The following is a 22,729-nucleotide window of genomic DNA, read 5'->3' on the forward strand; positions in this document are numbered from 1 at the left end:
ATCGGGCCTGGAGACTTCCTCAGCCTCACTCCCATTAATTACCCGGCTACCCAATGTTACATTTTAAATGTAACCTTCCTAACGTTCTTGCCCGCCTCCTGCCTGCCTCCAACGATTTCCCCATTATTTCGCTGCAAGTGTTTCCCGGGTGGGGCTGCATAATGGATGAGATTGACTTACTGTCCAATTAATGATTATCTGAACACAGCTACGGGAGAGGCACTCATCAGGTTTCAAATGACTGATTGCTTTCATAGGAGAATTAAAGATTTCTCTGAAAATTACACACTGACACAGTATAACTTGAATTTGTGCCAAACAATGCTGTCTCCAGCCTGTTGATTGAATGCAGCATTGACTAAGGTAATGTTTGTAGACAGATACTCTCATTAATGTCTCTTTCTCTTTGCTTAAGTCTGGGTAATGACTGTGTTATGGTAATAGGATGTAGTTACTGTAACAGAAAGTGTGTACCAGATACATAATTAAAGTCTACAAACAGAAACTGTTGAGGCAAGACTTTCCAACCCATGCCTTTAATATTCAAATAGACACAGTCCCTCATTTCAAAGCCCAATCTGTTTGCATAGCTGGGAAAAAGATTCTCATCGGGTGCAGTGTTTACTAGAGTTTTAATAATCTATCTTTTAATCTGTGACTGATATGAGAGTGACAAAATAATTATGCAAATCCTTGCATCTGTGTGATCTGTGGTGTGTGTGCATATGTGCTAATGCGGTCATATTTTCTCCATTTATACCTGCATCTGTGTGTGTGTGTGTAAATGTGTGTGTGTTTCTCACCTCCAGTCTGTCTGTCCTCATGAGTTTCTGTGCAGCAGCAGCAGCAGCAGCTGGTACAGGGACACTGGGGTTGCTGGTGACCAGTACTGGGGCGCTGGGCAAGATATCAGCGGGCATCAGGCCGGGCGACACAGGGCCAAGGTAGGGGTTAAATGCAGCGGCCGCTGCCGCAGCAGTATTGGCATTGGTTGCAAGGCTGGGTGTGACTGAAAACATGGGCTGTGGGCACATGCAAAATGAGAGAGCTGGTCAATGTCGGGCAAAATTTACACAAAATGATCTCCTTCAGATTACCAACTAAGTCTATATATATAAAAATGTTGCATATTTAATTATATCTATCAATAAGTATAATGCCATCCTTCCTCACTCCTACTCATATTCCCCTTGAAGATATATGACAGTAGATGGTGAAATAAGACATGTATGCAATTAAAAACAGCCAAGCAAAGGATAGGAACTGTGGCTGGGGATATGGAAAGAACAAGATGGCAAAAATAGACAATTAATGGGCGCAGATCTGAGAAAGAAGAATGTGTCTTCTTTGATGGCTGCTTGTCTTTTATTTGCAGTAACACATAAGGGAGGTCTAGGCTCTGTATGTGGTGTCACATACTCCCCACAAGGATCAGATGGAATCACACGCTTCATACACCAAAGATCACACACATATAGGAGTAATAAGGATGAGGGACATCAAGCTGTGTGTACCTGCAAGAGGGGGGCAACAACCTTTATGTGTCGTGCTGGAGTTTGAAATAGGAAACATCCTTGCTACAGATCCCTCTGACTTTCTCTGAGAAGGAGACTAAGGAGTATGCTAGCTGACACAGTCCGCTGCAAGTTTTCCCTGCACGTTCCTGACCTCAGCCCCAGTCTGAGGACTGTCTCTTGAGCCCCTGCCAACACGACACAGTGAGTAATAAAGCAGCAGCAGCCAGGGCTGGACAGCTACATTCCTCCCAAAACCTCCTTGCAGCTCTGAGATGACTCAGAAAATCAAGAAAAATGGCATGGACTTTCTAATTCTTCCAGTGCTGCCCTCGGGAATGTCTGGAGAATTATGTCCTATCACAAAGTGCTCTGGAAAAATAGACATGTTTCTCTCAAGGTGCTCAGATATCATAGCTCATGGTTGGGATGAAGTGGGTATGATGTCATTGAAAAGACTCAGAGTCATGAGGTTTTAACAATGTAATGATGTCATCCTGTTAAAGTTTGCGAGCGTGCTCATGGTCATTTCAGAAATATTTCCTCACTTTGCTCTGAATAACAATGATATGACAATGCAGATTCCTCAGTTATGTTGAATGAATCACACAGTAGAAAAAGAAAATTTGGACTCTTCATGCTTCCTGTCAGCATTTCGTATTGCAACAGTGACATCTTATAGTTATGCAGTAAAGATTCCCCATTTTAAATGCCCTGAATCCAGATTGAAAAAGCACATCATACAAGATACACACTGCAAATACACATCAATCAAAATTTAGATCACACACTTTAAGATCAAAGATAACTTTTTCGCCCCACATTTTTATGTGACAACCGATTGCTATGGAGGTATTATCTGAGTGAGACTGAACAACTTGCTTTTTATGAATTATGGAAGATCAAAAGCAATGTGATCATCTAGAGCTGGGTTTCAATGTCATGCTCTTGCAAGTAATGTAATGTTTTTTTAACCAGTGTTAAACGCTCCTGTGATTTCAAGCTTGGACATATCCGACCACAGAGCCAATAACTGACACAGTCTTTAAAGTTGTTCTATAATCATTTTTTGCCACTCAAATTCATAGTACCAAGCTTATTCACATATTTTGAATCTAAGGCCTTCATTTACAATATCTTATGCCCTGTTTATCTTATGCAGTGCATTCATGCTTTATCCATTTTTTAAATCTGAATGTAAAATATGCATGTTTCTAAAAATTGTAAGATTTAATTTAGTAATGGACCTTAACTGTGCAGCACCTTTAAAAACAAAGTGACAATGTGCTTTACATAGGTAAATCAGGTTTAAAATATTTTGGGACTACAAATGTGCTTGTTATAAAAAATGTAAAATCAGGCAGTTAAAAGTAATAATACACAATACAACACACCACAAATATAGTAAGTTAAAAATTGAAATAAACAAATAAATTATGTAAGAAATATTGAAAATTTAACTTTGTTTGTTATGGTGCATCAAACTTTTCAGCACTCGGCTACCTCCTGCCCATACATGGTAATAAATCCGTCTACAGAAGTAAGACAGCACTGGAATGCTTTTCCCTTGTTGTGTTTGTGTTTTTTACTTTTTTTTATTTCACCATTTATTTTTCATTTTAAGTTATTCACTTTGTGTCTGCACCAAACAAGTGCACCGAAGATCATGAGGTGAGTGAGTGAGTGAGTGAGTGAGCGAGTGAGTGAGTGAGTGAGTGAGTGAGTGAGTGAGTGAGTGAGCGAGTGAGGGAGTGAGTGAGTGAGTGAGTGAGCGAGTGAATGACTGACACAGTCCTGTAAATAGATATAATTGTAATGTGGGCTGTCCGCTGACGTTGACTCTGTAATAAAAAGCATCAGGAGCACCATCACTCACAGCCAGCTGTAATGGACCCTAATTACTTCACCCTCTGCACAGTTCCATGCGTGAAATGAAATCACTCTCCTACGCACGTAGAGCAAGGGGGCACGGCTATAGACAAAAAAAAGTGGGAGAGTAACAGATAAAATGTGGTAGAGATGCCGAGGATGGGGGCAGGAAACTGAGCTAAAGACACATGGGAGGGAGGGAGGAAGACAGTCTGAGCAGGAAGGATTCCTGGAAAGCCTAGTATACCCGGTCTTACCCTTTGTTCCCTTTGCACACAACATGGCTCTGTTTTCTTGACTTTTCTTTGTAGCGCAAGACTAAAGCCATCTCTTCTTGCTGCTGTCGTCCTATCTCCTTCACTTTGCCTACCTGTCTTTACTCTGTCCATTTATCTCTCCCTGCCTCTCTCTCAGTCCTCCCTTTCTTCTTCTGCTGTGTCCTTCTCTGTCAGCCTGTCTTCCTCCTCCTTTGCTCTTCTTACTTTCTCTCTCCCCATGACATGAACAGAAAAGGAAGGCTTTGCAGTCCTAGTGAGATCTATTGCTTCTTTAAACCCTTTCATGGTTTCCTCTGTTCCTCTCAATGGGCCTCTCGACTCTGCACCTCTTTCCCAGATAAGGGTGATAAGCCATCAGCTAAGTGTGCACGCGTGTGTGTGTGTATGTGTGTGCATGTGTGTTTCTGACTTAGCCTACTTTCAGGGACTTTCGGGAAATTTCAGACTAAAGACCAATTAATTAGGGACGGTTTGTCCAATTGGGGACAAAACCTGTGTCCCCAATTAGGAAAAAGCTTATTTTTGGGTCAGTGGTTAAGGTTAGGGTTAGGTTAAGGTTAAGGTACTGTAAGCATTAAGGTTAGGCAAGTAGTGGTTAGGGTTAGGGTTACAGTAAGTCTACAGGAAATGAATTTAAGTCAATGTGTTGTCCCCAAAAGTGACTTAGGTATGTAGTGTGTGTGTGTGTGTGTGTGTGTGTGTGTGTGTGTGTGTGTGTCCAAGCATGCAGCATCTGAAGCTCTTTTGAATAGTGTGAGACAAATTCACTCCACTGCTCTCACTTAAACATAAAGGGATGGAGGAGAAGACAGAGGAATTACTTCAAGCCTGACTGACAGGTCTCACTGACTCTGTACGGTCTCATGGACCAGCCAGGGAAACATTCATTTGAACCAGCTGACTGGGGCTCCGGCCATCACCTTGAAGATCCTTGGAGCATGCAGCATCACTACAAAGCAATTTCTGGTATAATTTACTGCGTGTGTGTGTGTGTGTGTGTGTGTGTGTGTGTGTGTGTGAATCGGTGGGCATGCATGGATTTGCGGGTGTGTCAGTGATTGTGTAATGATAATATGATACTTTATTGATCACTGTATAAAAAAATTCCACAGCGATCAGTATCTTATATCTGGGTCCTGCTCATCTAGCATTTCTTGTTTGATCCAAGCTAACGTCATGTTAATTATCTTACTGTAAATGGAGTGAATATCAGCTTTTTAGTTTTCTTAGTGTGCAATCTCCATTCTGACAAAGAAGTTTTTTCTGGTAAAAAGGTAGTAAACTGATCTATCTTTACATTATATTTACATAGTTTTTTCTTTTGTCTAATAACTGTGTCTGGGGCCAAGAATGAGCTTCCACATTCAAATGAAATACCAGTTAATACTGATCCAGCTAAATAAGTGCTTCAAACGGAGTTGTAGAATTTTTTTGATAATCTTGGCTGAGTTTAACTCGAAATGAAAGCAAACATAAGCAGATATATAATTGGCTGAATGCTGATCATATGATGCTGACATGGCACTTTAGTTCTATTGCTTTGGCAACAGAAACCTTCAGCCAAGTTTATCTCTTTGATTTATTGCAAACTAAATTTGAAGTCATTTTCTAAATGTACAGCTTTTATTTTATTGTCTCGCCTATTTCATCATGTATAGGTATTTTACTTTTTATTGTGAAAATTAAATTTATTACAACTTGAGTTTTATTTCCTACTTCAGTGATAACATTGTACTCCCCAAAATTATTGCAGAGACTTGAGAATGTGCCCACATTGCTAAAAGTAAGTCCAAACAGAGAACAAACTTGAGTGTGAGCTGATCATACAGGTTATTCAAAATCATTTGAAAGAGAAAACAAAGGCAAATGGTAAAATTATTGCATAAACTGTCAGCATCCTGGTTCACTTTTGACTGAAATACTTGCCTGTAGTTGTGCAAACTCATAGTTTTCATGCGCAATGAGGGATTATTAGAGATAATACGGGTACGCTTACTTAAGGTTTCACTTCCAAATAAAGTGGTAGCTAAACTAGACTTTCAGCTTGTTTACAACCAGCATGATTGTCTGATCACTTGTGTTTTCTTTGCCCTGTCTGACTTATTTTTAACAATGCTGCAGTGTTCTGAGATCTCAGCAATTACTTTGGTGAGTACAATGTTATCATACCCAATAAAAGCAGGATCTGCAGATAATAAACTTTATTTTCCTCGAATTTATCTTAAATTGTATCTGGAGTTAAAAGTGAATTTTAAACCAGCCTCAGGAAATCAAACAGGGCCCTGTACATTTCTAAAATGAACATTTTGTGCATCCTGTGTGAAGAGCACAAGTGCTACCTGTAAATGTTTATACATGTGCACATCTGCAGTCTATGCTGTATATCTGTGTATGCGTATGTGTGCTCTCACCACTGGCTGGAGCTGTGTGCCGGGCATCATGGCGTTGGCAAGCTGCATCTGCTGGGCCAACATGGCCATGTTTTTCTGCTGGATGAGGTTGTTCCTTCCATTGATCTCCAGCTGGGTCTTTAGGTGAGGAGGAGGATGCAGGTACTTACAGTTCTCCCTGGAACAGCGGCCCTGATGGGATGAGACAGGACAGGAAGAGAAGAAGACAGAGAAAAGAGGAAGGGATGAGGAGGATAGAGACATGGAAAGAGGCGAATTAGAGGTGTTTCCATTAACTGTTGCCTAATGTAAAGAAGTAATGAGCCTTGACTCAAGTTGCTGCCCTCCCATTAGCAGGCGCTAACCTAACATCCCTGACATCTGGGCCTGCCAGTGGGTTTGTCGTAAAGAAGACCGATCAGTTCTGCTTTCTTTACTCCCTTCATGACCTAAGCTCTGCGCCCGGGACTTTCTCATACTTTTTCAAGGTCTCAGCGACAGACAAATTATCTCCAAAAGCAGTGATAAAGAGGATTAGCTAGTCTATCTGCTTCTGCTAACAGATTATAATACACAGAGCGAAAGAAAGAAAGACATGGAGAATGATGCACTGTGCACTCTGCTCACTTCATACATTCTAAAATGCTTTTTGGGTTTTTCTACATTCAGTATTCAATGTGTGGTATTACAGGTATTTTCTCCTCTGGAGACAAATGATGTTACAAGAAGTTCAAAAAGCAGTCCCTTCAGGATTTCCCAGAGGTTTTTTGTGATTGTTGCAGCCAAAAATGTTTGATTTTACAGCGGCTTTTCTAAAAAATGACAATTACAATTTATGATATTTTATGTGCTCTTATAGCGGTAAAATTGCGGGAGATTTATCCATCTTCCATGACACACATGTCATCTTCCATGCAACAATTAGTTCAAATCAAAAGCGGTCTGTTAATTTGGCCATTTCATGTGGAAAAGTTGCAGTGATTTAGCAAAATTGCAAGGTCTTGCAAATCTTGCGGAGATTTCTTGAATTTGCATTAATTATTGCGATTGCACAATTTCCTGGAGGGAATGAAAAAGGTCAGGGACAAATCTCTTTGTATAACAATTGTAAAAATAAAGAAGCAAATTAAAATAAAAAGGGAAAAAAGAAACACTCTGTTTTTTACATGCTACCTTAACTGCTATTGCTCTGTTGCTCTGTTTCCAAAAGGGAATTGTTTTGGGACTTTCAGTTAGCAAAAACCCACACTCTCCTCTATCCTACGGTGCTACAGTAGTCCTTCAATGGCTGCCACCTTAGAAGCAGTCCCACTTGATGCTGGATGTTTAACAAGGCTCAGCGAATCACTATTGATCTCCTCCCAATTGAGACAAATGAGGTATGCATCAATATTTTACATAATTTCAGAAAAGAACAGCCTGGAGAACCGATGCAGGATCTATACTTGAATGGAGACTTCTGTGACAATAAACATACACAAATCACAGCACTGTATCTAACATTCTGCTAGTGTCTAAAGACAGTGCAGTGTGCGTCTGGGTGCTGTGGGTGATTATATTCATCTAGCAGCCGGCAGCCCAAGGGGAGAAGGAGGGAATGTAATTTACACTCTCATAATGCCTGCTCCACTGAACACTCCCCTGGATAGGTGTAATATCTTAGATATCTCCTCCTCTTTTTTATATCCCCCCTTTCTCTTTCATTCCCTTCCTTTCGCCTCAATCCCCATACCTCCCGAACCCCATGCTGATATTTACTCTCCTAATCATGAATACAGAGCAGTGGAGGCGCAGAGGTGCTGCTGTGATCTGTGTATGTAAACATGTTCATGTGTGCAGAATGAGCGAAACAGAAGTGCTACACTCTCACTGTCTCTTTGTCGCTTTCTCTCTTTTAAATCAAAATGCATCCTCTTCCCATCTCTTCCCATCTTCTGCCCATTACTCTTTTATATAAATCTATTTCCAGGGAATGGGGAGACCGACCCTGCGACAACTCCACAGTGCCACCTCCCATGGGGAATTAAAGGTTGGCTGTCATGCTACTCCTTATCTCGGTGAGATTACCTGCTGCCCACTGCGGCCCACTATGACACCTGCTTTCACAACCTAACACATATAGCCTCCCACTCTTCCCCTATTCATCCCACCTCTCCTCTTTCTACTCCTTTCCTTTCCTTGGCACTTGCTATCGCTCCTATCTCTCCCTTTCATTTCCTCACACAGCCTGTTCTGCCTAGCTACAGCCGGAGAGATACTTTGCATTGGAGAGCAGCAAAATGTCAAGAGTTATTGCAGCATTTTCATTGGCTGAGAGCAACAGTATTCCCAGCATGCCGACTGGCCTAGAGGCACACATTAACTATGCTGCTAGTCTTGCTCATCCCTGTGTGGCTGTGACTATTGATCAGCGCTAATTGGTTAATGTCTTTTGATTTTCAGGGCACATTCCCTCTGGGTGACTAGACTCTAGCATGTCAACTCCAGCCGTGTGTATGTGATTAGCTAGCACAATGCAGAGCTTATCATGACAAAAAAAAAATCCTCCAGACAGTCTTTGAGGGCATTCTCTTCATTTGTTTTCAGCAGTTTAAATAACATTTTTTAATATGTTAAGCAATGTGGCTCTAGGGATGGCAATGTCAGTCTGTCAGTCGGTCCACCACTTTGCTCCAGACTGAAATATCTCAACAACTATAAAATGGATTGCCATGAAATTTTGTGCAGACATTCGTGGTCCACAGATGATAAATCCTAATGACTTTGGTGATCTCCTGACTTTTCATCTAGTGCCATCAGCAAGTCAGAGTTTTAACGTATCTGGTGAAATATCTCAACATCTACAAGATGGATTGACACAGAACCTTTTTCGACATTCATGGTTGCCAGAGGATGAATCCTACTGATGATGTTAGTAACCCTCTGACTTTTCCTCTGGCAGCACCATGAGGTTGACTTTTGCACTTTTAAGTGGATTGGATTGGATTGCCAAGATATCCCTTAACTTTTCCTCTAACACCATCATCTGCTCAAATATTTAGTTTATGACCAAATACCAGCGAAAATAAACCTCCCATCAACCCCAGCTTTAATTTGTGTTTTGTGCCGAAGAAAGTTGGCGTGCTGCAGAGGAGGGAGAGACAATGAATAAGGGTCCTCAACCTCAAAGTAATTTTGGTTTAGTTTCTGTCTGTGTTTACATGTTAACCTAAATGAACTGAAGCAAATTCCACTACTATAAGAACTATAAGTTCATCATCAGTTCACGATTACCATCCAGCCTGAGGGAAGCAACACCACGAGAGACGAGTCAAACTCACATGAGTTCAGGTAAGGCCTGCATGTTTTCAAAGACATCAGAAACTGACGGGACTCAGTATATTTTGTGGCCTGTAAGTAGCTGGTATAGCCGCAAGGTTTAGTGTTAATTGATTCCCCAAGATGTAACTTTTTTTTTTTTTCCAGTACCACAGTACCTGAACTGACATGTAGGAAACTTAACACCTTCTAAACATGATGGATGAATGGATCAGTGCAGAATGTTTATCAGTTGAAATTGCGGTCAGAATACTGGAAATGTACACTCAGCAAAGCTGGCGGGATATTAAAGCGGTCTGGACGGAAGAAAACATAACATTATGATGGCTCAAAAAAAGCTTTGTTAGGGAGTGTTTTTCTTTTGATGGTTTTGTCCTCTCATTTCCTAAAGGGCAATGTCAGTGGCTGCTCTATCAGTTTTAAATGTAGAAAAACACAGTGTCAGTTGTTGTTCCAGAGTCACTTATAATACAACGCAAACTTTATCTTTTTCATCTTTATTATGTTTCTGAAAGAAGTACTGTAGATTATTTAATTCCTTTTGACATAGATGCTGCTGTTAAGGCATTATCTGGATTAAGTATTATCATTAGGATAAAGGTGAAATCAGAATTATCATGCTTGTAGTAATGAGAATTTACCTCTGTGCATTTTATCAGCTACATTCACAAAGGTCAGCACTTGGACATGTTTCTTTTCCCCTCTGTTTTCACCAAAAGCCCCATTATCTGTTGCTGTTTTGTTGTTGTCTGAACAGTTCAATTCTGCGTGAGCCCGGAGTCCCCACCAATCACTCCCTGTGACTCTTTTCTCTGCCATTTTCCCCGTTGTCTAAACAGTGTCAGCATAGGCTAATGGTGAGCCAGTCTGATCCAAAGCAGTGCTCCCTATGGCTAGAGTGTGTGACTACCAGACTCCACTCAAGTTGACTCTGTTCTGCCTTCACCTGTCCCCCCTCTGAGATGCTAATATGCTAACAGACAACCTGTATCTGTCTCTCACACACTCTCCCGATTGCTCTGTCTCCTTCTCACCCTTCCATCCATAATTTCAGATGTTGAGTGATTGGCTGGACTATCTGTTGCACCAAACAAATTACACTCTTTCTCCCTTCAAAGCTACAAAACATCTTTTAACATATCAGGGTAAGGGTTTGATAAACAGCCCCCCCCCCCCCCCCCCCCCCCACATGCAGTAGTCTCACCAAATATAGATTTTGAAAGTTGAACCAATTTGCTTTTGCCAGGTTTTAGTTGCGTGTGGCAAACACAGTTTCACTTGCTTTTAATTGGCAAGCAATTAAAAGCAAGTGAACCAGCTGTCACAGTCTCGCACACTTGAAGTGTATGTGTGTGCATGTACGAGTCCGTGCTGGGGAATGGAGCATTCTGCGAGTATAAATCACCTTGGCCTCATTACACCAGATATCTTTCAGCCATATTTCAGCTCCTGGACACACACTCACATGCACACGTGTGTCTAGACACGTGCACGCACACACAAACACACCATTATTTGTTTTTAGGATAATGTAAGAAAAAGTTTGGGGTGACAGAATGTTATTGATGCTTATAATCATATTTAGGTGGATTACAGTGACAAAGTATAGAAGAACACACACAAGCATACATGCTGTATACATGTCCTAACCTTGAGTTAATTTTAATTACCACTGTGGTATTTTCTCTGCAGTTTCAGGTATCACACATGTGGCTGGTTGTGACCTCAGCAACAACATGGTTTTAATCACAATCCCATAATCCTCTATGACTACGACTGTAAAGTCAACAAGACCATCCAGAAAAACAAAAGTAAGTCAGTGGGCACTAGACTTTTTTAAAACCTTTTAATACCCACCCCCCTGGATACACCATATTTTTAAAGCTGCTCTAGTCAATAGTTTTATATCAACAATGGATCAAATGACTATGTGTGATATGAAAGGGGTCACACGTAGTGAAAAAGCCACAGCCCCACCCAAAGTTTGCAGTCCCCCTCAATTCTGCAGAGCATCAGCTCATTGTTGTTGTTGTTTTTCTTCTTTTTACAGCCAGCACTTTACTATTTTGGTTTGCTCTCACTGTTCTCATCAATCTCTTTTCTGTGAAAATGCTCTAAAACTCCACTGTACACCACCTGTCCTGCCCAACACCAAATGGCAGACGGACAAAGTTAGCGATTAGCTGGTGAACATAGTGGAGCACTTAGCACCTATGTGAAAACAGAGCTAAAAGAAGAGTGAATATTGGACTTACATCCACCAGGTGACAAGAATCACGTCTCCAAATAAGTGCTAATGTTGCCCAGTGTCTGCTGGATGTATAAATAGAAAACTGTTTGGTGACAAGTTCACCATATGACTCTAAAGTGCTGTCAGAGTGGCTTGAATGATTTGAATCTTGTTGCAATGCCCTTTAATTAATAATTAAACTATTAATCTAATAAATAAAGTTCCATTTGTATACTCTGCCATGCAATGTACAGTAGTTTCACAGCAAGGAACTGAAAATTACCATAATGATAGAAAAAACACAAGTCTAATGTATTAATATGTATTGCATGCTCCCATTCACGTAACTTTCATGAAAATTGTTTACATGCAGTCTGTGAAAATTCAACATGTTGCTATGGTCCAGTGGATGGAAAAGTCTGTTGGTGAAAAGGTTAAGAGGGAATCTGTAATTGTACTATAAATAATGCTTTAAAGGACACAGACCACTGTTTTGGCAGAGAGATTATTATATTCCCTTGTATCATCATACAGTTCATACAGATATACAGATAAGCAGACACCATAAACAAAGAGAGATTCTAGCTGTTTTCTGAAAATATGGTAAGGGAAATCTCAGGCTGCCCCTTGCTAAGATGCTAAAACGCAATTCTAACTGAAGTACACAAATCTTCTCATCTATTCTTCTATTTTCTTTCTTTCTTGCAAACGATTAATACCAACTTCATAAGAAAGAATAAAAGATGTTTGAAACTGTATCATTTCAGTTTTTATTGCTGTTATTGCACATGATCCAGCAGCATTATTTCCTTCTGTTGCTTTTGCTCTATCATTTTCTCCGTAAACCCAGTTATTTTCATTGTCCCTCCTTTTATGTTCTTTGCCCTTTTTTCTCTCTAGACTTATTCTCACTGAATTCAATGAAATAAAGAGGTATTTTTAAATTACAATGAGTTAAATGTTAAGGATGCTTTGCTAATTATAATTGCAGATAAAAGTCGCTTATACCCACATTGGCAAAGCTGATGGTCAGGACTTTTGGGTCACGTGTTTGTGAAGTAACTGACTTACTATTTTGTGTGTGTGTGTGTGTGTGTGTGTGAGTACACGCTGTGGGACTATATGATCAAAACCTCATACTGTCAGTCTTATTTGTTGCCTGTGGTACTTTGGCAGCTCTCTGAAGGATGTGTCTGTGGAATCCCAGAGAATAAAACCCATGGCAGAATTCCACTCACGGACTAGCAACAGAGACAAAAACAAGAACAGAAGAAGTGGAAGGTAGACAGTCAGAGAGAGGTACGAAAACCGAATGCGGAGTATGCTTTTCCTATTAATATTAATCAAAGCAGTCTGTGCGAGTGATTTGAGCAGTGTCTTTGCTGGCAGATATCCACATCCTCCAAGGGTTGAATGGCGCATTGCTTTCCACCAGGCCCTTCTGCATGTTCACTCCCGTAATCACCCATTGATTCTAAATGATCTTTTAATCTACTCATCCAGAATGACTCATTCCAATTTAACCACACATAATCCAACAGCCTCTGATCTTTTCCGCATTCTCTCTCTGCTCTCGCTGTGTCTGAGCTCCCCTCAGACCGCGGCTGCTGCACAGTGAACACCGTGACCAGTGTGACAACTGTAGAGCTCAAGTCTGGACCGAGCCACCGTCCCAAACCCCTGTGCATTATTAATTCTCTCCCAATGGCACCATCTCTCCCTCCTGCTCCAAAAGACAACCATCAATCAAGAAAACGGCGTCTGGATGAGGGACGTGATGAGAATACACAAGCATACAAGTGCATGCACACACACACACATATCAGACCATGGTCACTTTTGGGGACATTACACAGACTTACCTAACACTAACCATCACCACTACTTGCCTAAAACTACACTGACCCAAAAATCAGCTTTTCCCCAGTTGGGGGACACAGCTTTTGTCCCCAATTGGACAAGCCATCCCCAATGAACTGTTCATAAGCCTGAAATTTGTCCACAAAAAGTAGCCCATGACAGACCACACACACACACACACACAAACACACCGGCATGTGCTTTCTTGACCACAGGTTTCTGTTGGCAAGGATACGTCAGACAAATTATGACATCAGACACAGCACAAAGAACGGCCTGTCTGAGGACTGAGAGTGCTGCCAGACTGCCCACAACACACACTAACACACACTCACACATTAATACAGCATATTAATGTGTTACACAACACACTCCAGCTGCAAACCACCGGCCTATCATGCCGCATGGTAGAAAGGAAACCTGATGACAAACATGTTTTTTTTCTCCGCAGTCAACAGAGAAAAAACATCCTGTTTCCTTCGTCTTCTCTCTCTCTGTCTTTCCATGTGCCACTGCTCATACTAGATGTCTATATAAGTCTCATTATCTCTTTCCAATCATCTATCAAATCTGGAACACCTCTGGTGCATTAGTATAATAGCCTGGATCAGTTAATGGCTTTAAAATCTCATTTAACTGGGCAGAGGGATAAGCCGTTGAGACATAGAACAGATAGATGTGTGGACAGAAGAATCACAGACAATGATAGATAGAGGTGATACAACACAGCTAGTAGAAACTATAACCGGAATAAAACAGCTGATGAGTTCACAGAAAAAACGCTGCCTCAGACAGCGAAGCTCCTGCACGTCACAAATGACGCAGAGTCCGCTCAAAGCTTTTAACCGTAGTGCTCAATTAGCCAAAACACCAATTACAGCCCCCAAAAGCACTACTTAGTATGGCAGTGTCTTAGCATGTTTTGGGTGGGTGTGGGTACAGAATCGTTAGCACAGGAAGCTAATGATGGGGCAAAATCATTAGCTGTCATGGCTAATGACGGCACTCTGCCACTGTCGAGATGAGCTGTTCCCTGTTTGTCATCCACTATTAGACATGGCTGAAATGTCTCATGGCTCAAGTGGTCCATGTTAAACTGACATTTAACTGATTCATTCATGTTTTTCTCATGTTCAGTGATGTAGGGGGGAGAAAAATGCTGGTTATTTATAACCTGATCATAATTATCATAAGTTAAACATAATGCATTTTAGTATTGCCCTGTAAATAAAATACATATGTATTGCTTTTAGCAAAAACAGACAAGAGCAAATACTTTTCTGTTATACCATGTTCTCTATTGTAATTAATTTTAAGCTATACACTTAACATATGTTATTTAAATAATCAGGGTGAATTCATTATAAGATGTTGTATAGAGCTGCATGCTTAGTTGATTCACTGATTAGCCAGTCGACAGAAAATTAATCAGTAATCATTTTTAAAATCGAATAAATGTTTTAGTCCCTATTTTAAGGAAAAATGTCAAACACGTGCTGGTTGCAGCTTCTCAAATGTGAGCATTTGAAGCTTTTTTGTGGATCAGACAAAACAAGATGTTTGAAGATGTCACCTTAGGCTCTAAGAAGTCATAACAGGCATTTTTCACTATTTTCTATATTATAGACAAAACGATTAATTGATTCATTAAGAAAATAATCATCAGATTAAACAATAATCAAAATGATCTTTAGTTGCAGGCATAATGTTGTACGCTTCACAGTGAAACCCCTTTCCAAATCCAAGCTTGCCCAATGATATCATTGCTAATTTGATAATAATATGCGGCATGCGGCTGACACTGTTGCTCATTGGTTAGAATGGCTGCCTCCCAACTAGGGCTGTAACTAAGTAACTCATTTTCATTGTCAGTTAATCTATCGATTCATTTTACATTAACTGATTAATTGTTTAGTCTACTTGATGTCAGATGAAAGTGACAAAATTTTCAACACAGTTTCGCACAGCCCAAGATGACATTTTCAAATTTCTCATTTGAAAACGTGGTCAGACAAAAACCCACAGTCCAAAGACACATTAGGTGAACTGTCTATACTGTCTGTCTATATGTTTGATGTTCAGAGACTAGCAACCTGTCCAGTGTCCTTCTCACACAATGTTAGCTAGGATAGGATCAAAACCCCCTTGACCCTGCAGGATGAGTGGCAAGAGATAATGTTATAGATGGATACAGAGGTACAGATGCAGTTCGAATGTCCACCTAAGCCATAAGCACTGAGACTTTAGTTGACATCACCTGTGTTATCAGTGTTAAGTGCCTGAGTGCAGGAGGGTGTAGGGCTTCAAACCCTGTGTAAGAAATGGAGCAGTAATTTGTGAAATGACGTAACCCACAGTTGACAGAGAAATTTGTGTGGACAATTAAGTGAGGCTCATATCTCATACATATTCAAATGAGCTGGAGTGCTTCCTGTTCCTAAAATAATGCTGCTGGACAAAATCAACATATTCTAAAATTATACCAGCATGAAGCACACAAATACACATGGTGACATGTGTTTTTACTTACAGAAACATTTCCATTACCTCCTGTGTTTTTTATGTTTCTCTTTTTTACATTACCATTGTGGTTTTAATGTCACAACACTGTGCACCTTGGGTTATTCCCTTGAGCAAAGTCTAACAGAAAATGAGCGTGTAAAGGGCTCAAAAGTCAACTTAAGAGCCCTCAAGCAGTTGCTGATTACAGTGGGACAGCCCTAGGTCCTTGTGGACATAAGGGTGGACACTGGAGATGAGCCACACAGTGGGCCTGTACTATATATCATGTGATTGTTAAACCCTCTTGGGGTTGGACAAATAAATACATATCTGCTGCTGCCTGCTTTGAAAATGAGCAATTTAACATCCCCATAGTCCGAAATGTCACCATTTCTGTAGCATTTGAGAAAAAGCTACAGAAATGTTGGGGTGTGTGTAAAACTATTATGTAAGCCTAATGTCAAAGTCCCAAAGTCAGCAGCAGAGCCTCCTTTTCATCTTTGCTCACTGTGCTCCTTCAATTGACCTGGCTGTGCTCATATAGCCACTTGCTTGTAAAATCTGCTTGACATGGAGGATGAAAAAAGTTAAAATGAAAAAGTCTCTACGCTCTCTTTTTCTCTCTGGAGGGTGCGGTATAGGTGGCAAGTGCTGTCCTGGGTCCTGTGGGAACATCATTGTAGAATTGTGCACGGCAAAGTCTCTAATTAGCTTTGTTCTCATTAGGTCCACAACATTGTCTCCCCCCAGACAGACAAACACACACACACATTCACCAGCACACACACACACATACACAGATAGTGATGTAGAGAGAGGCCACCCCACAGCCCCTGAGATCTGGCCCTTCTTCTCTATTTCTCTTTCAATTAACCCTCTTCCTTCATCCTCTATCTGTTCGTCTTTTTCTTTCTGCCCTCATCTCTCCTTCACTCTCAGCCTAAGCGTTCTCGATTCACAATCTCTAAAGTTTAGCCTAATTCAGTTTTTATCTCCCATTCAATGTGCCAAGGAGGCAGGCAGAGAGCAGACCCATTAAAACAGCCTTAATGGAAGACTGGTGAACAGGCACACAGGATTCAACAGCTTTTAGGCCTAATTATTTTCTGCCCATCTTTGTAACGCTCATTCTGCTGACATATGAGCTTCAATGGCTGCTGGGAACAGACCTCTTTGTTGTTGTCGTTTTTTTGTTTGTTTTTTTTTACATCTAAACAACCTTAAAATGTTGTTTGCCTATATTATTACTATTTGAAGAGAGAAACATGAAAAAGTCAGAGAGTGTGAAAAAAAGGGAAAAGAGAAAATGGAGTTGTCCTTGTGAATGAACAAAAGATGCTCACCGACAAAGACTGGCAGCTGCCTTTGCTTTATGCTGTGATCTTTAGCAGCTACACAAAAGTGGCTCCAAAGTGAAAACAAAAGACATTGCTGGCAACAGGCTCGTGGAAACTGCACGAGTGGATGCAAACAGCAAACACAGACACAGAGGCATGAGTGCACAGAAATTTCATATGACCTGAGGAGGGATTTAGTATCAAATGTCGATATTACTTTTTTCTGCACTCCTGTTGAGATGAGCCGGGATCAGATGCAGTGGAGTCAGAGGGCTGGAATGTTCTATTCTATTCTACTCCTGATGAGTCATGGGGGACGTGGCAGATAATCACAAGACCACGCCCTGAAGCTCAGAGCGAGAAAAACTGAGGAGAAAGTTGTCAACAACGAGTAGAGACGTCTCTTCTAACGTGCGCATGTGGTACATGTCTACACACACAGCCCCACACGTGCACATACACACACACAATAACCATTCTCCTCCAACGCAGTGTGTCACTGTACTGGCATCAGCAGCTAGTGTCATTTCCTCGAGGTTAAAGCAGATAAGAGAGGATTAGCATTCATTACTCTATAAAGTGATGATACCCACCGCAAGCACACCCACACACACTACAATGCACAGACATGCTCAGTGCACACACACGAGGAGAATGGCCAGAATTTTTTATTTTTTTTGTAGCCAGTGCTTCCTTTTTTGAAGACTAACCATCAAAGCTTAATACAAAGGGAAATACCAGTAATACAGAGCTACAGCATGTAATCCTTTGTAGCATCAACAACCACAGAGCTGGAAAATCCTCAAACTGAAGCTTTGGGTGTTCTTTATGAGTTCTGACAATTTCAGGAAAAAAGAAAACAAGGCCCAAATGTGGAATAGAAAAGAAGCAGATGAAGAACATTTAGATTTAAGAATTTGATTTTTTCATGCTGAAGTTACAAATTTCTTATCCAATAATACTCAGCACAAAAGCAAGATTTGTTAAAAACAGTGAAATAACCATTTCCACCCCTCAGGACCTTAATTTTGCCATTGCAAATTCAGCAGGCACTGTGCCCATGAAGACACACAAGAGAGCGAAAGTGAGAGACAAAGGGACAGACAGTGAGAAAAGAGACAAGAGACCGAGACAGAGTCATTTGTAGGTTAAGGATATATTTTGTTAGTGTGATACATCACGGAGAAAAGCATGACACAGTGTGTCTTAATTCCCTCCCACACACGCACTGAGCGACAGAGCAGAGGGCCATCACCCCCTCCCTTTCCACGTAGCGCCTTCCGGCTGCACACTCATCCACATCGATCCACATTGATCAAAGTCGGCTCGTACCACTTCAGCAAAGAGTGGGGGTAAAGACGGTAGGGTGATCACCTTCACTAAGCCACTCTCGCAATGGAATCATCCGTTGTGAGAGACATTGCCATGTGCTGTATTAGTGGTTAAAAAAGTAGTGTTCCATATCAGAGCAGCTATCAGATTAAAATATAAATCAATACTGATGCCAAAAATATTATCTTGCTTTGTTTTGACATTAAGGATCCCACTGTAATCTCCATGTCATTTTGATCACATATTTTGTGATATGTGATCAAGTCTAGACTTCAGATATCAGTAGCGGAAGTTGCTGTTGGAGACAGCATGGTGACAGACAGTGTACTGTCGGCAGACCCAACACAACACAGCTGCTGTATCTCTCTCTGATGGCTGAGCCTGATACCGCTGTAATCCAGTTAAAGCCTTTTGAAGAATCACAATGTCCAACAGCAAGCCCTGCAACATGCACTATAACAATAAAGGGATATTACAGACATTCTTCAATCTTGCACGCGCCGAACAGACGACTCACACGACTGCCGCTCACTTCTATGCTCTCCTCTGTCACAGCTTTCTCTCCATCCATAGGCTACACCATCTATCTGCTGTCCTTTCCTCTCCATCTGTCCATCACTGTCCATGTTACACCATTAAATGTCTACGCACCCATCCATCACTCTTTCCCTCTCTCTTTCACTCTATTTCATTGCTGCACGGTTTTCCTCACTGGCTATAATCTGCTTGTTGACACCACCCTCCTGTCTGTCTGTCTATCTGCCTTTCTCTGCAGGGATCACATTCTTTGCCTCATATTTAATGTCATGATGATGCAATTAGAGGAGGAAGGCATTTCCGCAACAAAATTGGCTTCTTGGGTCATTTCGCAGCTATTTTTGCTGCATGTTTCATGGTGGAAAAAAACACGTGGATTTTCACAGGTTGCTGCAAGACAGTGATTCAGAGCTGATGTATTAACTTTTGTAGAAAGAAAGAGAAAAAGAAAGGGGAAAGAGGAAACCCAAGCTGAAAGCAGCAAAAAACATCCGCTCCATAATGGTCATGAAGGATCAATATTGCATGGAGACAAAGTGCTGCTAAACAGTGTGGTTTCTGTTAATTAGCACTTCTCTAATGATCTTCTCTTTTTTCTCCTCCTCCTTTCCTCACTCCCTCACTTTCTGTACTTCCCTCCCACTCTCACACTGTATTACTCCCTTCCATTAAAACCCTTTCTTTCTTTAGCTTGCTAGCTAGCGACTCTTTTTAGAGGTGCTTAAGCACACCTAAATTTCATCTCAGCACTCCTAAACTGACAATAATGATTATTATTATTAATTATTATTCTTTGAAATCATTTCTAGCCCTCTAATTTTAGAGTGTGTGAACTTAAATGCTTGTAAATGGAAAATCAGCACCATTCTACACTTCCTACTCAACCCTAGTGTCAAAATGAGCGTGCAAGAAGTAGCTAGGTAGTGAATTTAGGATTTCATGGTGCAGAAAAACACAAGTAAGTTGAAACATCAGCAAATAAAATTGCTGAATGTGCTTACAGAGAAAGTTGGGTCAAATTGGTTGTTATTACTGAACGTTGATTTGATGTAGGGTATTTGGTTGTATCAACATAATTTTAACATTAGGCTTAGAGGTGAAGAAGTTATCAGACACTGACGTTGTTTCAGAATGAGCCATAGTGTTAACTGTCGGAATTTTCAGGTTGTAACTTTATTAGTGAGCTCACAAGCTAGCTAGCTAGCTAATGGTTGGATCATCTCTGAGCTAGCCTGATTGTAAATTTGCTAATTTCTGATTTTAAACATGGCAGTGCATGAATGTCATTTGTGTGGGCACTGTTAAAGTTAGTTTATGTTGTTTGTGTGGGTTATGGAGTCATAACAAAGTTGATTTAAGACTTAGAAAGTCTCTGGTTATAATTCCATGGTGTGAATAGTGTCAAAGAACGTTAGCTGACATTGTTCTAGCTCAGAGATTATTGGCTAATATTGGCTCTCTGAGCTAGTCTGCTTGCACACTTGCCAGCTAATGAGCTAACTGATGCACTTTATTATTTTAGTTAAAGTAGTCACAATGTTTTTTATTGTGATAGGATTGGGCCAGTACATTTATGGAGAATGAATTGAAGCATTGGAACAGAAAATGTGACTCATGCACTCTTTCTCTTACTGCAGCCACTGAACTTTTTCAAAGCTGTTTTTGGTCTCAGGTTGTTATCTCTTACCAGTTTGCTTCTTGCCCAGGTGCACAGATGGGAGGGATGGTCTTACTTGACAGTATCTGTATTGTATGATGCTTCTTTCATTGCTTGATGATATGGTGGACTGTCTCCATTTGGTTCAGAGACTGAAACAATGTTTTGTACATTTCTCCACATATCTACTTTGCTATAACTTGATCTTGTACTGACTTTGGAAAGTTCTGGTCATTATGATTGAGTATTTGCCTCTGGTTTCATTAACTAACTAAGGGTGAACAGGTGTATTATATTGAAATCTGACATTGTTCCTTCTGAACCATTATTGTTATACTACTATAATATACCACCCAACTAATTAGGTTGCTTCTAAAGATAACATTGTGTATCTAATTGAATTGAGGTTTGCCAAAGTGAAAGATGATGAATACTTTTGCAAACAGCATATTCCATTATTCATTTTCTTGAAAAAAAATTGTGGTGTAAAACACATGCTACTTACTAGTAATTTATTAAAATTATTATTGTTGTAAATTAAAATATCATATATAGAAAAATATGAATGTATTAATTGTTACCCAGTGAAATGCTATGTTATGTAGCAGGGGCGTTGAACACTTTTACAAGGCACTGTATGCATTGCGCATTCTCATTAAAGGTCCCCCTACAGGTCCGATCCTAGACTCACCCCTGATGCTTGCTCATTCCTCTGTGTAAGTCTGTGTAAGTCTGTTGATTCTGTCCTCCCAGCCAATGTTCTGTCTCTCAGCAGTGAAAACAAAGCGAGAGGGGGTATCCGAGTTCTTTTCATAAGAGTGATAAATATCCCACTCCTGTGTTTGTGGCTGATGGCTCTCAAGGATGAGATTTAATGAACCTCTCATCCAACTCTGATTATTTTCTAATTAAAGGAGTGAGTGATGGGGGCAATGAGTAAATTCATGAATGCATGTTTATAACTGCGGGGGGAGGGGATAAAACAACAAACACGCTCATGACAGATGCAGAGACAGAAATCATACTCAGTCGAGCCTTGTTCCCTGCACTCCCCTGGGAGCGGAGGTCATTTGGCAGAAAGAAATGTTTGGGACACAAACAAATTACAAATCTGAAAATCAAATTTGGTTACTCATGTAAGTGTGGATCAGGTAATATTACAATGTTTTAGATGCATTAATCAAGCTTTAGCTGACTGCTAACAAATTGTACATCTGCAAGCATATTTTTTTATTATGATACCTTGGTAGAGCAGTAGGATTCAGAAATTCTACCAAAGTTTACATACCACTCCACCCCCGTCTCCTAGAAGTTTTGTTTGTATACTACTAATTTGTCTCTTAAATTATTGCAAGAGTTCCATGAGTGTTTAGGCAAGTTAAGGCAACAAAAGCTCAATTAAAGCACTTGGCCTCCAGTGGTTTTATTTGCTGCAGTGATGTACAGGTGTACTCCACAACCCAATCAGTGATGCTGGGAGTATCGAAAAGGTGACACAGGGCTGAAATGTTCAACCAGAAAAGGCATTTACTATTTAAGGTTTGATTAGGGAAATACCGTAGTTTTCTGTCACATGTTACTAATGTAAACATGTGCTGTCTCGTGATTCAAGTCACTTTTGACTTTTTCAATATTTCAAGTTCCCCTCCAGATGGAGGAGATGCTTTGAATAATAATTTTATTCATACAGCATCCATCCATCTTATCTGATTATATACATATGTTTATCCTTTGCAGGAATAGCTGGAGCCTATCCCAGCATTCATTGGGTGAGAGGCAGTTACGCCCTGGTCACTCTCACAGGCTTAACAAACATAGAAAGACAACCATTCACACTCACAATCACACCTATTGGCAATTTAGAATCATTAATTCACCTAACCTGCATGACTTTGGACTATGGGA

At 40.5% G+C, this 22,729-nt stretch overlaps 1 protein-coding gene across 5 annotated transcripts in view; it reads right to left on the minus strand.

Annotated features, from left to right (window-relative positions):
* The window catches only part of LOC122983497 (muscleblind-like protein 1), a 68,318-nt gene that overhangs the window by 13,584 nt on the left and 32,005 nt on the right, over nt 1–22,729 (minus strand). For all 5 annotated transcript variants that reach the window (XM_044353229.1, XM_044353233.1, XM_044353231.1 and 2 more), the window contains exons 3-4: nt 6,073–6,243; nt 804–1,022 (exon numbers count right to left, since the gene is read on the minus strand). In XM_044353229.1, the coding sequence (XP_044209164.1) occupies nt 804–1,022; nt 6,073–6,243 (390 nt within the window). The remainder of the gene's footprint in view (nt 1–803; nt 1,023–6,072; nt 6,244–22,729) is intronic.

The sequence above is a fragment of the Thunnus albacares genome, chromosome 6 (genome assembly GCF_914725855.1).
Source record: "Thunnus albacares chromosome 6, fThuAlb1.1, whole genome shotgun sequence".
NCBI classification, from domain to species: Eukaryota; Metazoa; Chordata; class Actinopteri; order Scombriformes; family Scombridae; genus Thunnus; species Thunnus albacares.